The following is a 17,665-nucleotide window of genomic DNA, read 5'->3' as shown; positions in this document are numbered from 1 at the left end:
CTGCACTATAAAGATAGTGTTCTATAAATTTGCCCAGACTATTAAATAAAAAACTGTCTTAATTTAATTCACTGAATGTGCTTGCAATGGTAATACCAACAATATTTACTCAATTCCGTTACTGGTCTTACAATATTTGTAACAAATGCATAATAATGTCTGAATGACTTAGTTTTCAAATAAAAGAAACATCAAGAACCTGAAAATTCCTTGCTTCCATGGATTCCGCCTGTTTGAATTGCTGCTGATGGATGCGATTCCGCTCTTCACAATCTGGAAATTCGTCCCAAGTTGCCACACGGAACTTTAATTTAATTGAAATGTCAACTGCCCTGAATTCCCACCGTGTTGCAATTGGAACCCACGAATCTGGGTTAATCCGATTACCACTGCGATATATCTATTTTTTTTCGTGGCCCTCTTATCGGGCGTCCTGACTGATGGGAAGGTTATTGTTACTTCTGCCGAGGCAATGTGTGTAATTGCTGACGAATTTCCCAATGCTGGAGCGGGTAGCCGAGCTATGAAGTTGCAGTATGCCGCCTGTGTGAATAAATACCCGACTGGAAGCACTTTGTAGTTAGTGCGTCTCTACACACTATCTGCCCTTGGATCTCTGCCGAAGACAATGGGTTCCCAGACTGGGTCGAAAATGGAATCCTGAAGTAGCCGCCGGTTCATTAAAATAAAGCGCTCAATCTTGTGTAGCAGACCATCCAAGCTCTGACCCGAATTTCGCCAGTTTTCTTCAATAATTCGGTGGATGGTAATTAGCTCGTCTCGGACAATCAAAAATGCAAAAGTTTCCAATTTGGCCTTAGGCCACAGATTTCTGCCCCGATGAAATGACTGTAATGTCACCTCCAGTTTTTTTGCAATAATTCGGGTGATATTCCACACCCTCAAAATTGCTTATCAATGGGAGTTTTCGTTCCCAAAGATAAATTGAGAATTTGCAGACCAAATGACTACAAATTGCTCCAACTGAAATAGAAGTAGAATCCACAAACCGCTTGTGCAAATGGGTGCCTCTTGTCCTCTATTTATTCACTTTTTTGAGAAGTCACTGGAAGCTTCCAGAATCGTCTTTTATAATATCTTATTATAATGCACTTTTATTATCAAATAACTTTATAAAAATTAAATAACTTTATTAAATTAAAAGTGCAATCTTAATTCATCATTAGAACATGTAGGCCCCATTTACTGGATGTAGCAAAATGCAATCTTCTGGCAGCGAGATGACTCTCTGTCCAAAATCATTTGCCTACGAGAGTCGATGATAGGCAAATCTACTATAGGAATTGTGTCGCTAAAAAGGGGACATGACAGTCCGCCCTTCCTGAAATTGCTTGCCCTCAAGCAATCTCAAAGCTGGATGCTGCAAAATTGTTTCATTTTCCCAAGTGGCATCTTCAACTAGTAGATCTCTCCATTTAACCAAATATTCTCTGATCACCCTTCTACGGAGCTGCTTTTCCCTAGTTTCCAAAATGAATTCCGGTACTAAGATCAATTTCCCTTCATCATCCAAGGGAGGTAACACCGTGGAAGGTACCACATTTTGTCCCAACGCCTTTTTGAGACGCGACACATGGAACACATTGTACACTTTGCTATCTGCGGGAAGCTCAAGCTCATAACCCAATTCCCCTATCCGCCTGGTGATCCTGAAAGGCCCATAATACCTAGGCTTAAGCTTTTCTGACCCACCTTTTTTGAGAGTAGATTGCCGAAAAGGCTGAAGCATGAGGTAAACCATGTCACCAACCTCAAAGCTTCTCTCAGTTCTCTTCTGATCTGCATATTGCTTATACTGATTCTGTGCCCAAACTATGTTATCCCGGAGAGCATTAATAATGTCTTTACTCTCTTGAATCAAACCCCCGGCTCGTGGAACCCGAACATCACCCATCAGCAAGTCAATAAAGCTTGGTGCATCATACCCATATAATGCTCGGAAAGGTGTCATCTAAATAGACATGTGAAAAGTGGTATTGTAACAATACTCACACAAGTAAATCCATCTTACCCATGCCTTCTGTTGATCAGCCACATAATTTCTCAAGTAGCCTTCCACCCACTTGTTCATTATTTCCGTTTGTCCATTAGTCTGCGGATGATAACTAGTACTGGGTGTGAGCTCAGTGCCACATAATCGAAACACCTCCCGCCAAAAATGACTCAAGAATCTACTATCCCTGTCACTAACAACACTGCGTGGTATCCCATGTAACCTGAAAACCTCTCTAAAGAATACCTCAGCTACCTGTACTGCTGTATAAGTAGTGGTGATGGGAAAGAAGTGAGCATATTTCGTTAGTCTATCCACCACCACATAAATGCAATCGCGTCCCTGTGCCTTGGGCAACCCTGTAATGAAATCCATGGATATGCATTCCCACTTTTGATTTGGAATGGGAAGTGGTTGTAGGAGTCCTGCTAGGAAGGTGTGCTCTTGTTTATTCTGCTGACAGACAGGACACTCACGAACATACTGCAATACATCCGTCTTGAGTCCTTTCCATGTAAACCGTTCCTGCACCTGTCTATATGTTTTAAAGTACCCGGGATGACCAGCTATGGGTGAATCATGAAGAGCCCACATAATAGACCGTTTCACCTTCGATCCTGGGACTAAAAAGATCCTGCTCTTGTAAATGATCAAGTCATCCACAAGTGAATACCTGGTATCAACAATTGTCCCATCAACTATCCCAGATGTCCAAGAGTCTCTAGCATATTCTGCAACAATCAAATGCTTCCAATCCTCAGAGATCTCAACCATCGCACTAAGATGTGGCCTGCGTGACAAGGCGTCTGCTACCACATTCTGAGTTCCCCTAACGTATGATATATCAAAGTCGTATGCCTGTAGCTTACTCACCCATTTATGTTGTCTATCATTGAGATCTCTCTATCCAAGGAAATGTCTCAAACTGTTGTGGTTAGTTTTTATACAAAACTTACCACCTACTAGATACTGCCTGAATTTAGCTAATGCGTGCATGATAGCTAACATCTCCTTATCATAAATGCTGAATGATCTTTCTGGCCCATGGAGTTTCCTGCTCTCATATGCAATAGGGTGTTTGTCCTGCATCAAGACAGCCCCAATACCATCTCCTGAGGCATCACACCGGAGTTCAAATGGCTTTGAGAAATCGGGCAATGCTAGTACCGAACATGAAGTCATGATCTCCTTATATCTGTCAAAACAAACCTGTGCCTTTGCTGTCCAAACAAAAGCTCCCTTTTTTAGCAAATCTGTCATAGGAGCTGCATGTCACGAATATCCGCAAACAAATTTGCGATAGAAGCCACATAAACCAAGAAATCCTCTCAACTGGGTCAAGTTCTCAGGAATAGGCCACTCCACAATAGCACGAATCTTATCAGAATCCATCTGTACTCCTTCTCTACTGATAATATGACCTAAGTATAATAACTCGGTCATGCCCAAATCACATTTGGACTCTTTGGCATACAAGGACTCTTCCTGCAAGGTATTCAATACTGTCTCTAAATGCTCCATATGCTCACGCCATGTCCGACTGTATACCAAGATATCATCAAAGAAAACCAACACAAACTTCCTCAACTGATGATGGAAGACCTTATTCATGGTGGATTGGAAAGTAGCTGGTGCATTGGTCAACCCAAATGGCATCACTACAAATTCAAAGTGCCCACAATGACATCTGAAGGCAGTCTTTTCTATGTCCTATTCTCTGACTCTAATCTGGTGGTAACCGGATCTCAAGTCTATCTTACTAAAGTAGCATGCCCCATGTAGTTCATCTATTAGCTCATCAATCCGTGGAATAGGATATCTATTCTTAATGGTTTTCTTATTCAGCACTCTGTAATCAATGCACATCCGAAGTGAACCATCTTTCTTCTTTACCAAAACTACTGAAGAAGCAAATGGAGACTTACTAGGTCTAATGTGTCCCATTGCAAGAAGTTCCTTGATGTTTTTTTCTATTTCATCTTTGAGCCTCTTTGGATGCCTGTATGGAGTAATCATAACTGGTTTAGCACCCTCTTCTAATTCGATGATATGCTCAATCCCTCTATCAGGTGGTGTACCAGGTGGAATATCGTTGAAAACCTTACTATACTTTTCCCTCAATATCTAGATTTCTGGATGATATTCTGTCCTTTGTTGTTCCTCCTTTGTGGGCATGAGAGTACACATGGCTGCCCATTCAATATCATTATGCCTCACCAATCTTTCCAATCGCCTGAGAGAAATGGTTCGGATGTCACTATTCCTAATAGCTCTCAACACATGCTGCTTCCCATCTACCTCAAACTTGATCTCCATGTCCTTGAGGCGGAAAGTGACCTCACCCAATAAACGTAACCATGTCATGCCCAAAACGATATCCAAGTCGCCCATATTGACCACATGGTAATCTGCTTTAAACTCATAATTATTCAGGCGTAAAGGCATGTCTCTAACCATTCTATTACACTTAAGAGTGTATCCATCAGCAACCTGTACTCGGAGACCCTCAAACTCCTCTGTCTTAATACCACAGCGCTCAACCAAACGTGCATCAATGAAGTTGTGCGTGGCACCAGTATCAACCAATGTTATCACCTTCTGTCCTGCTAGAACACCACGTAGCCTAAAGGATCCAACCTGCTGAATACTAGACAAATGCCCCTATTGTAAATGTAGCTCAGATTCCTCTTTTTGCTCTGAACTTCCTATTTCTTCCTCAGGCTCCGAATTACTGTGATCATCCTCATTTGCTGTATTGTCGGAATCTGACCCTTCGTAATATGCCCACATAACCCTATTGGCCTTTCCCTTAGGTCTCAAAGGACAATCATGGTCCCTGTCATATGGTCCTTTGCAATAAAAGCATAGTTTCTTCCTGCGCAAGTCGTTTAATGCTTCTGCATCCAAGGGTGTAGTACTTTTTCCTTTGTTATCAATGTTCTTTCCTTTATTCTTATCAAACTTCTTATTGTCTCTGAAAGAAGTAGTACTTCTAGAAGTGAACCTGCTAGCAGGTGTTGTAAACTCCATACTCCGTGCTTTCCTCATAGCCTCCTGAAGTGTTGGTGGATCAAATGCCTTAATCCACCCCTTGAGGGGTTCAAACAATCCTTCTGTGAATAAGATAACTAGCCGTCTCTCAGACACATCCTGTACCATAACTGACAACCTCTGGAATTCACTGATATAAACCTCCAAATTGCCTGACTGTCTCAACTGTGCAAGGTCGCGAAAATAAATCTCTGGATCCTTCTTATCAAAACGCTCAACCAATCTATCCACAAAGTCTTGGTAGGATGTCACCTGATTGTGCTGCGAAGTAACCATCCCATGTGACCACCAATCATGAGCTGTGCCTTCCAAGTGCAAGGTGGCGTACCTGATGGCATCTATCTCAGACATAGGCCTTAATGCTAGGAAGGTGTCCAACTTATGAATCCATGCCTGTGCTGTCATCTGACCACTACCATCGAAAGATGGTAAAGTGAGTTTGCCAACAGCTCGCTACAACTCGCTATCATGACCTCCTCTAGGCCTCCTATTCTGACAGCTACTCCTCATATGCTCTCTCCTTTGGTTCAGATAGCGATCAAAATTTAATAATTCACGCACATGTGGTGGTAATGCCTACCATTCTGCAGTAGCAGCTCTGAGATCATCCTGAAAATCATCCGGCAAATCGTCTTCTCCTATCTCTTGAGCCTCTTCCCTTAGGAAGGTGGGACGAGTAGGCCTATTTGCTGTCCATGATCTGCACCTAGGAGCACCCTGTGAGCCTGCCACACTTCTATTATCATGATCAGGTGTACCTCTACCATGTTCATGAATCCTGGGCTGAACAACTCTCTCCATTATGGTAGTCAATGCTTGTAGTCACTGAGCTATTTCTTGCTGTCCCGTAGTCATGATTCTGTAAAACTCTCTGGTTTCATCATCATCAACTCTGGGAAATCTAGGTGGACTTTGCGACTGTCTCTCACCCATATCTCTGAATTTCGATTTGCCCTTAAGTGTTGCTCTTCTGCGAATATAATATCTGGAATAAGGTTGCATAAGATGTTTTACCCAACAGGATGGCAGGAACACTGCTCTGATACCACTGAGATGACCCTAACTATTAAAGTCACTAAAGAGCCAATGCTTAAACTAGGACAATTTGTAAAAACACTTATTTTGTAAAACTAAAACTGCACTATAAAGATAGTGTTCTATAAATTTGCCCAGACTATTAAATAAAAAAGTGTCTTAATTTAATTCACTGAATGTGCTTGCAATGGTAATACCAACAGTATTTACTCAATTTCGTTACTGGTCTTACAATATTTGTAACAAATGCATAATAATGTCTGAATGACTTAGTTTTCAAATAAAAGAAACAACGTCAAGAACCTGAAAATTCCTTGCTTCCATGGATTCCGCCTATTTGAATTGCTGCTGATGGATGCGATTTTGCTCTTCACAATCTGGAAATTTGTCCCAAGTTGCCACACGGAACTTTAATTTAATTGAAATGTCGACTGCCCTGAATTCCCACCGTGTTGCAGTTGGAACCCACGAATCTGGGTTAATCCGATTACCACTGCGATATATCTATTATTTTTCGTGGCCCTCTTATCGGGCGTCCTGGCTAATGGGAAGGTTATTGTTACTTCTGCCGAGGCAATGTGTGTAATTGCTGACGAATTTCCCAATGCTAGAGCGGGTAGCCAAGCTATGAAGTTGCAGTATGCCGCCTGTGTGAATAAATACCCGACTGGAAGCACTTTGTAGTTAGTGCGTCTCTACACACTATCTGCCCTTGGATCTCTGCCGAAGACAATGGGTTCCCAGACTGGGTCGAAAATGGAATCCTGAAGTAGCCGCTGGTTCATTAAAATAAAGCGCTCAATCTTGTGTAGCAGACCATCCAAGCCCTGACCCGAATTTCGCCAGTTTTCTTCAATAATTCGGTGGATGGTAATTAGCTCGTCTCGGACAATCAAAAATGCAAGAGTTTCCAATTTGGCCTTAGGCCACAGATTTCCGCCCCGATGAAATGACTGTAATGTCACCTCCAATTTTTTTGCAATAATTCGGGTGATATTCCACACCCTCAAAATTGCTTATCAATGGGAGTTTTCGTTCCCAAAGATAAATTGAGAATTTGCAGACCAAATGACTACAAATTGCTCCAACTGAAATAGAAGTAGAATCCACAAACCGCTTGTGCAAATGGGTGCCTCTTGTCCTCTATTTATTCACTTTTTTGAGAAGTCACTGGAAGCTTCTAGAATCGTCTTTTATAATATCTTATTATAATGCACTTTTATTATCAAATAACTTTATAAAAATTAAATAACTTTATTAAATTAAAAGTGCAATCTTAATTCATCATTAGAACATGTAGGCCTCATTTACTGGATGTAGCAAAATGCAATCTTCTGGCGGCGAGATGACTCTCTCTCCAAAATCATTTGCCTACGAGAGTCGATGATAGGCAAATCTACTGTAGGAATTGTGTCGCTAAAAAGGGGACATGACAGTTTATATCAGTTCCATGGTTCTTATCCTATGACACATGAGACAATGTACTATGTTTTGGGAAGGCATCAACTTAATGAATCAATCCTAGCTATATAAATGTGGTTAACTATCCAAAATGGGCAGCTTAGAAAGAGAGCAGCAGGCATTATGAAGAAGCAAACAGTTCAAAAGAATGCAAGAAAAGATCAACTAAGGAAAGATGAAAGTGATAATATTTGACTCTACACACATGTTTTGTGCTTGTCTTTTACTATAAGTCAAGAATAAGGCCAAATTTGGCTCTAAGCCCCAGAGGTTAGATCTGTGATGCAATCTCTCCTATATTTCATTTTAATTCCATTGTCCATTATTTCTATGTTTTTTAAGATAATTGTGAATAAACTTGTACTAGGTTATGTAAACAGATATTTCTTAACCGGGCCCTCCATCTGCAACTATGTCACTATTTGTCCCATGGTTCTAGCTTGTTTCTAGATGTTGGATCTTTCATTCTCTTTTGTCTTTTGGGTAGGTTGTGTAAACAGATAGCTCTTAACCGAACCCTCCATCTGCAACTATGTCACTATTTGTCCCCTGGTTCTAGCTTGTTTCCAGATGTTGGATCTTTCATCCTCTTTTGTCTTTTGGGTGCTTGTCTCTATTTGCTTTGGGAAACAATATATCGAGTTTCCATTCTCTAAGTAGAATCAACAATTGAAGATGTTTTCATAATCAATTAGATGTTCCGATTAAATGCCACATATTTCAAGTAGAAGTCTATATGGAAAGAGTTTATCCAAATCAGCATTCCCATAGATTCTTGCATAGGTATATGGAAACTCAAAGGAAGTAAGGCATTATCCTATACGGTTCTCAAAGATTTGAGAGAGAATTCTTGCTAGTATTCACTTGGTAGGAGAGGATGGCAGACCTAGACTAGACAACATGGTGTTGAAGGGATGGGACCAAAACTTCATAAATAATGCAAATTTTTTGACATTAAACATACAAGTTTTTTATCCGTTCCGGAGAAGATTTCCATGAATTATTTCTTGTCCATTATCAGCATGTCAGTTGTTACCAATGAGTCCCAGTTTTTGTAAGTCCATTGTTTTAGGGTCTTGGACACTATGAAGGCACCCATTAATCTTCAGCTTCTATGCTTTTCATTTCCTACATGGAAGAAGATACAACTGGGAATTGTTTATCAATAGATAGCATCAATTTTCTTTGTTTGTTGTGAAATGGAGTTTGTGAACTATTTTACATTTGTAGGCAAGATAAATCATAAAATGAAGTAGCCCATCCTTTTGGATTTTCAGATGTATCTTGTGAAACAGACTGAATGAAGCTTGGTTAGTCTCTACACTGTGAGGAGGTCATCACCTCCTTAAGAGGGAGGGGAATGGAGATTCCCTTGAGCCTTTTCTAGAGGATCAATATGGTGAATCTGATAATCTCAGAGAGGGATCATGACTGGCGGTAAGGTTGCAATAGGATTAAACTTTCCACATTCCTTTCCACTTAGGGACTCAAATCATGCATTGGTTTAAGCTTTTAACTTTCTTGATATTTAAGAGATACAATTTGAATGCATAATCTTTGCCAGTGTTAATATAAAGGTTTCGTTACATACACTACGGAAAATTTCATACTATGACAATGCCTTGAGTTCTTGAATCTTGAATGTTTCAAAGCTCAAACATATTAAAACAAGGAGATAACAGCACTCGCAAAATATTGGATCAAAGAATATTTGTTTTACAAGATTGAGAATATCACATGAAATGAAAATAAAAACTTTCCATCCATTACAATTTTTCAAGGTAGCTTCTAACCTGAACAAGAGATTTGATAAGTACCTGCTTCTTAAACAATCTCATGGTAAGGACAATGGCATCTCGCATCCTCCTACAAACATGAATATCTTTATTGAAATATTTATTACTTCAAAAAAATGAACTGAACTTCTCAACTATTTCAAAGAACTCGAAGATATGAGAAAAAGAAAACACTCCATCTTTAAAGCTAATTTCTGTGTTAATATTTAGTATTTTTAGACATTAAAAATAAAAATAAAAGAGCACAGTCCATATAAGTTGCATGATCTCAAAAAGAAAATCATCATTACACAAAGTGGTATTATATTCTTCTTTGCTCCATTTAGCATAGTAACCACAAAAAAGGTGCCAACAATGAAATAACAAGAAAAAAATAGCATGGAGTAAACAAGCCAATGATCTATTAAACTAATGGCAAGCGGAAATGATCCAGGGGAAATTTTAAAGTTCATAAGTAGTAACGGTTACTCTAAAACCATAGTGGACAAGGTTCTCTTTCTAGTCTAAATATATAAAAAAAAAATTGAAGTTATAAACAATGAACCAAAGAAAATCCCAAGCTTCTCAAAAAATGTTTGAGCAGAAAGCTTAGTTACCCTGTTCTCCCCTTAGCCCTTCGAACCTAGAGAATTTCAAACTGGTTCGTGGTCCTAGCCCTGGTTCCCTTTGGGTTGCACTTGGGTTCAAACCCAAGCAGGTTGGTTCCTCCAGGTCAAACCTAGGTCAAACCAGGGAAGACCCGGGTAGACCAAGTGTGAACCAAGTATAGTTCCATTGGGGACATTCTATAATTTAGTACAAAAAACAATTATTACAGAATTTGAGTTTTTAACATTACAAAACAAAACTTGCTGAAGTTCAAATATTTATTACATCAAATTAAACTAGTCCTGAAGATTTCTTCCAGTCATAAATCATATTTGAAACATTAAATAATGTCTTCAATAGGCGATGGGAGTTGCAAGCTACTCATATAACATTTTTCAAGTAGGATGCTAATTACAAACAAACAAGCTCTTTGTACAATGAAAAAGTAATAAGTGTTGGACAACTTGCAAAGCAATAATGTTATTAGTGCAGTTGATCCCAATAACATTGACAATATTTGTGAACCAAATAATGCCTTTGATGAAGAAGAAGAAAATCAAGATTTAGATAATCCATTAGATTATTGAAACTTAGCATAAAGTTTTAATTGTTGAAAGTTAAAACAATGATACTTGAACTTGATATTATTTTAATAGTTTGGTGTTGATAATAGATATGATGCTAAGATTACAATAGTGTTTTTGTTGTTTTTATGATACTATGTAGCATTCTAATTTTGATTCATTTTCCTAGGCTGCACACACACACATTACCCGGTTTTGTACTAACAAACCCAAATGAACCCACACCCCATTTCAAGATTTTGTTGCATCAGCAAACCAGTTCTTCAAACCCAAACTCGAACCGGTAACTTAGGCAGAAAGACATAGGGGATGCTGGTCTGAAGGAGGTCATTCCTAAGTTACTAGTTCCGGTATGGGTGTGCATACGGGTACTAGTTACACAGAGAAGCATAAATCCTCAAAAATCCCGATTGTTGAGATTTTTTAAAAAACTCTAGAGGAAACATTTTTTTCCCGAAAACATTCTGATTTAATCAGCTGCAATTTTCAATAATTTTTAAAGGTTTAAAAAACCAAAAAAGTTACGAGAAAAAACATCTAGGAAATGCACTTAGTATCCACCTACTTCTTACGATTCCCTAGCCACACAAACTCGTTAAATAATTGGGTCGTTTGTTGAAATTTAGCACAGAACTGAGAGCTAGATGTTGGAACATGGTTGACCGTCAAAGATTTGTCATATTTCATTAGGTCACTGAGACAAATCATAGGTAGGCAACCTTGAATGAATGTTTATTTCTAATAGGTGGTAAGGACATTAAAATAGAGACACATATTTTGGTATGCATATGTGTTTCATCTTAAGGACATTAACATGGAATGGTTGAGAGATGTCTTGTTTTTTATTAGTATTTCACACTACTTTCATTTCCCTAAGGCTCATAGTAATGTTTTCCATGTATATAAATCCAAAGACACAATTTGGTGTAAAGTAGTAGACAATATCGTAAATACTATGGCTTCTATATGATTTTATTAACATATCTCAATCTTATAAGAGTACATGCCAAAAGTAAATATAGAAAGCCAAACCAAATTGAAATGAAACTCAATTGGCTTTATATCAACCTAAAAATTTTTGACCTTATAAAAAAATTAGCCAACAGTCATAAGGCTGGTTAATCTCATCAATAAACTTAAACGAGAAATGGTTGGTCTTCAAGAAAAAGAAATGATAGACTTGACAATGTTTGAAAAAAATAATAATGTAAGTCCTATTCCAAGTGGTGAAAAATGAGAAAAAAGCAAAAGGTAATTCTACTTTTGATACCTTGAACTGGGTACAATATTTAGCTTTAATCAACATTGATCAATTGATCAACCTAGCTTTATTCAGGTAAAATTTTCAGCAGTTTTGGCTTAAACATCAAATTAAATCTTCAGATTTTCATGATTAAAGAGAAAGGTTATCAGACTTTATGATCCTTTGATGATTTCAAGATTAACAGCTAAAACAATTATCCACATCTTGGTACTTATGTCTTTTTTATCCAGGAACAAAATAACAATTATCAAAACAAAGGATAACTGAAGTTTGAACATTAATTGATTATACAGACAGTTCATACTGGAACTTACAGGTTGTCCTCTTCTAATCTTAAACCAATAGTATGTCCAGCAGAGTCTGTTAACATGAACTGTGCCTCATGTCCATAGGGAATCACAATCTGCAGCCTCAAGATTAGGTAAATAGAATTCAGTATATTATTAGTTTCTGCCCATAAAATCTCTGCCAAAACAAGGTACATAAATTTTTCTACCAATGTCTCTTCCTAACTGTAGATCCTTATCAATAAAAATCTCATGTACCAAAATGAACAAATATAGAAACAACAAAAATAAAAAGGTTATCTGTAAAGCATAAACATAGATAAACTGTATATATGAGCTACTAGTTTTGAATGGCTTGCATGATTAAGCAAATGCAAATTAACATATTCAACCCCCAGTATTCCTAATGACACAAATAAAACACAGAATTAGAGAGAGCTTACACTTAGTTCAGAGGTATACTTCTCATGAACAACGTCCCTACATGGTTTGCTTCCCTTTATCTCATAAGTTGACCTTTGTAGAGTCAGTATAGCAGGTTCCCAGATTCCGAGCATACCAACCTGTAAAAATTGTTACCATTAATTACATATAGACTGAATGAATTTGAGACATTATTATACATGCTTCTTGCATGCAGCAAGATAAAAAGTGAACTGAAGTTTGTCTAAATGCAGGTACTTTCGGGGTGTCAGAATTTCTAACATGTGGAAATCCCCTAACAAAAGAGAATTTATTTGAAAAACAAAAACAAATGGCCAAAGAATTTTTAAATTTGTAGTATTAATGATTCCAACATTTTGTAAGATACTTACTGATAACTGAACATTAAATACAGCCTTTCCTGCCAAAAAGTAACATTCTATTTGCTGTTGCATAATGGGATCTGAGACAAAAGAGAGACTACTGAGATAACTTTCTTACCAATAAAGAATTCAAGATATTCATATACTCGAATTTCTTTTAAAAGGCCAAAAATATACTTTAGTAAAGAAAATGAGAAAGAGTCGCCATTTACCTTGGACAATTAACCATTACAAACACTTTCTTTAGAAAGCAGGTAAAGGGTCATATCAAATGTGATACAAAGGTATGCCATTAAGGACGATACCAGGCACATTTCAAGCTTAAAATATATTCAATGTATACACCCTTTTCTCATATTTAAAAGAGAACTATAAAAATAAAAGATAACACAAATAAATGCAATGATGTAACCACCTTATGAACCCTGGGTATGGACAGCAAACCAAAATTACCCACTATGATAAGATTCTTTAGCCAAAACTGGAAAAAAACATCTTCTGTAAAGATGATTTTTTTAAATGTGTATGCAGCAAAATGATGCTAAAGACTTGTAATAGTGAAAATTGCATACCTATTCCCTTTCACTTATGTTTTAGGTCTACTTTGGTCAGAGTATCCCAATGCAATAGATGGTTTACCTGATACAGTAACTGGTTTGCAGGTGACATATCTTGCATAAATTCAGAAAATGACAACCACAATCTGATCAACTTCACCACTAATCAAAAAGATAAGATACTAGATTTGTGCAAAAAGCTTTGGAATTAGGTTCAGGTGCAATCCAAGACCGAGTGGTGCAGCCATACACCCAGATTCACTATGGGTTCAACCCAATTTACCCGCTATTATAAGATTCACCATGCAAGGTCCAACTAAAAACAAATATCTTCTATAAACATGAATTTTTTCATATGTATGCAGTAAAATGATGCTATATACTTGTAATGGTGAAAACTGCATATCTATGCCCTTTTCAATTATGTTTTGGGACTACATTGATTAGAGCATCCCAATGCAATAACTTATTTGTCTAATGCAGCAACTAGTTTGCAAGTAGCATTTGCATGAATTCAGAAAATGACACCACATATCCTAACCACCTTCACCACAAATCAAGAAGCTAAGATACAAGATTCATGCAAGAAGCTCCGTAATTGGGTCTAGGTGTGATCCAAGTATGGTCCGCATTCATCTCAGGTATGGCCCAAGCGCCTGGATTCCCTATGGTTTTGGCCCAGCCAAACCAACACCATATATGAGTGCTTGAGAACTAGGATATACACACACACCCTACCGTCCCCTATTTTTGGCCCTCTAGGAAACTCACTGGAAATGTGTCCCCTCCAGTCCCCCTATCCCGTCCCCACAATGCCATGGAACATAGTAGATTACATATATGGTATAGCCTAATAATAGAACAACTTATTCTTGTTACCCCTCTCCTTCAATACAGGTTGCTTCGTTGCCCTCTATTGGCTATGAAATTTTTAAATCTTTTCTCTATACTAGATTTATATGAGGCCATTTTTACACAATTCTAGCCTTTTACTGTCAGTAGAATACTTGAATCTCTTCTCTTCAATCATGTCCTCCCCGTCTCCCTTCAATAAAGTTTCCTTTGTTGACTTCTATTTAAATTCAATAAATGAACTTAGAACCAAAAAATTTAAGAAAACATCCATATTAGTGAAGAGTGTTTATATATCATATAACTTGTTGTGGAAGTTAATTTTTAGGATTCCTCACATGGAACATGTTAATAAATTGACCGAACCGAGAACCCAAACACCAAAACAGAGAACTGCTCAGCACGCATTTGTTTGCAATTGTACAACTGCTTTTAAAAGTTTTCATGGATGGAAGCCTAGCCTAGAAAAGTAAGATCACAAGTCTTACTAATACTTCCATGAAATTTGGTTTTTAAAGAATTAAAATACACATTTCTCATTTACATGGCCTAATTTCAGAAATTTACTTTACCCAAGATTAAGATGCAAATATATATATATATATATATATATATATATATATAGAGAGAGAGAGATCGCTGAAATATATGGATAGCAAATAGTCACAAAGTTAATCTTAGACAATTCAACAGCAACACACTTCCATGTAAAAAAGATTTTGAATGCGTATACCTTTCAACACTATCTCCAACATAGTAAACTTGTATCATTAGATATCATCTATCTAATGAATGGCAGCCACTGGTTGTGTAAAATATAACGCTTTATGATTTCATGTCAATACATGATCTGATCATATCTTAATCTAAAGACAAAATCTAACCAATCTTACCACAAGCTATTTTGTTTCGGTCATTTGCAAACACTTTGACCAAGTCACCCTGCAAAAAACTAAGCTTTGTCAATGTGAGAGAGAGAGAGAGAGAGAGAGAGAGAGATTGTCCACAAAAGACCAACATAAGTCAAGTGACCCAAAATTATAGTGACTAATAAGGACTGCATGTAACAGAATTTTATTTTTGCTCTCATGGGTTAAAGGTACTGATCATTAATAAAGAACAAGAAAACCTTCCATTTAAATCTGATTTATGACTGTTCATCCAAAATGTCAATTATTGTGATCCACACCCATTGCTAGTTTCAACCTTTATAATACTTGAACATAAATATTCATAAATAATGAATCAATTTCTAGCAAGATGTACAATGACGGAAAAGAAAAACGTACATCTGGAATCAGAGAGCACATATTGGAATAAAGACATGATCTAATTACAAACCACATCCTATCAAAATTGTGACTTTATAGTGTATACATATAAAATGGATCATGGATAATTTTCATTGTCAATGAGCATGCTGATGCATTGCATCTTCCATTCATTGATAAATTGCAGGTTTAGAATGGGTTCAGCTAGAGAGAACACGCCACTGTACTCATAAGTTGATGCCCCAGCATGTCTTAAATCCCTCCTTTTTGAACAGTATGGTATCTAATAATAGTTAGCCTTTATGAAGATCGGACAGAAATCAACGTGTGTATAATATGCTATTTATGAAAAATACAAAAGAGATGCAGTTTTCACAAGCTTTACTGCTGGTCTTAGCAATAACTATTTTACCTAAGAACAAAATAACTTCACTGAAGAAATCGTGTTTGCAACGCATGCCAAAAGCTAGAATAGAGAACCACCATCAATCACATCAAACTCTCAAGCATACTTACAAGGCTCGGACTCGGCAAGCTGGATTTGGGCTTGGACTCAGAAAGGAACTCAACAAATTGGAAAACCCAAGAAATTCAAATATTTTTAAGGATTTAAAACTTTTTTCAAGCATCATTTAGTCATTTAACATCAAAGACACAATAATTGAGATAACTAAAAGCTACTTTGCACACATGCACAAGTTTGCATTGATCACATAACCATCAATGTGATTTTTTGAAAGAAATAAGTTAAACTACAATTATAGAAGGTATACGTTATTTATTATCATCATGTTGAGTATTGTGTACATGTTAAAGACTGCTGGTGGTATCTCCCTTGAAGTGGACTACGAGGTTTCTCCCTCAAAGTGGCATATTATTATCAAGTGTTTACGGATTTTTTCATATTATATTCTTCTACCATGCAAGTTATTTCGTAACTGCTTCACTTAAATTTTTTGTTCTAAGTAGATTAGAAAGATCATTATGAATTTTTGAAATGATATCAAGTATATAATTGCTCAAATGTCATCATCTTTTAACTTTGTCAAATGACCATTTAAAAGATATTTGTTTTTTCAGTCTTTCACAAACCATAAAATTGTTTTATTGTTCTGGAGATATCTAATTCTTTAAAAGGAAAAAAAATTATTTGTTTCAATGCTTTCAAATTTGATAGTGCTGTTTTAAATTTTTAATACCTAGTTTCAAGACTTTTGTGATTATAGTCTATAATATGACACTACTTTTTTAGCAAAAAAATTGTGAAATCCTATTTGTAATCTGCTTTATAGACAAATTGTTATGTTTTATACCTGCTACATGGAAGAAATTTTGTACTACTCCATATTGATTGCCTTATTGGGAATCATCATTACAAGTTTTTGGAACTTGATATTGCAATACGATCATATAAGCCAAAAAAATCATTAAAATTGTTTATTTTTTACTATATGACTCAGCTGGTCATGGCAGAGTTCTTGCCATATGACTCTCCAAGTCAGGAGAGTCCATGGACTCTGTGAGCCCTACAGTACTTGGCCAAATCAGAGTTCAGAGGCCAAAAATCTCTGGATCCCTGACTCGGCTCGAGACTCACAGAGTCCTATAACACTGCTCTGAAGCATGTGCACTTACCTGGATGTTAGGTCTTCACCATCCCTATATAGTTCACATATATAATATAAGCCATTGAACCTTGCTATGTGGTTGTTGGAATCAAAGGAAACCTCTATACCAACAAGTCTTCCAAGTGCGTGCCACTTTGCTTTCTTTCCCATTCTCTTTGATCGTTCTTTTCTTGTGGGTCTGCATAACTCTCATCAATAATATCTATTTTATCTTATTTATTTTTCCTATGTATTGCATGTCTAAATGTAAAACAAGAGAGGTCTTTATTATAGTTTAGAATGTCAGTCCATTTTCAAGAGTACAAAATATGAAATGACAATCAAAACAGGATCATGGCAATCTAGACATTGCACTTGTCTCTTAGGTTGTCTTGATCTCTATTTATTCACCTTTCTTCAAAAATAATATTTCATGTCTTACATTCATCCATGAAATTTTATTTAGTGTAATTTACTATGCCTTTTTTGTTC

General features: G+C 36.9%; 1 protein-coding gene across 10 annotated transcripts in view; it reads right to left on the bottom strand.

Annotated features, from left to right (window-relative positions):
- LOC149569361 (uncharacterized) overlaps window positions 1-17,665 on the bottom strand; it is a 99,805-nt gene that overhangs the window by 69,570 nt on the left and 12,570 nt on the right. For 6 of the 10 annotated variants that reach the window (XR_016362740.1, XM_089822077.1, XM_089822072.1 and 3 more), the window contains exons 6-10: window positions 15,189-15,237; window positions 12,896-12,966; window positions 12,524-12,643; window positions 12,108-12,196; window positions 9,379-9,427 (exon numbers count right to left, since the gene is read on the bottom strand). Coding sequence is in view for 9 of the 10 variants with exons in the window: in XM_089822077.1 (XP_089678203.1) it covers window positions 9,379-9,427; window positions 12,108-12,196; window positions 12,524-12,643; window positions 12,896-12,966; window positions 15,189-15,237 (378 nt within the window). In the remaining variant the exon portion in view is untranslated. Of the gene's footprint in view, window positions 1-9,354; window positions 9,428-12,107; window positions 12,197-12,523; window positions 12,644-12,895; window positions 12,967-15,188; window positions 15,238-17,665 lie in introns of all 10 variants that reach the window. The other 4 variants (XM_089822076.1, XM_089822078.1, XM_089822074.1 and 1 more) reach the window with 2 other exon arrangements.

Source organism: Cupressus sempervirens, chromosome 3 (assembly GCF_028749045.1).
Source record: "Cupressus sempervirens isolate cs-2001-9-10 chromosome 3, ASM2874904v1, whole genome shotgun sequence".
In the NCBI taxonomy this organism is placed as follows: domain Eukaryota; kingdom Viridiplantae; phylum Streptophyta; class Pinopsida; order Cupressales; family Cupressaceae; genus Cupressus; species Cupressus sempervirens.
The sequence above is the reverse complement of the archived record's forward strand: the minus strand, read 5'-3'. Positions and strand labels throughout refer to the sequence as shown.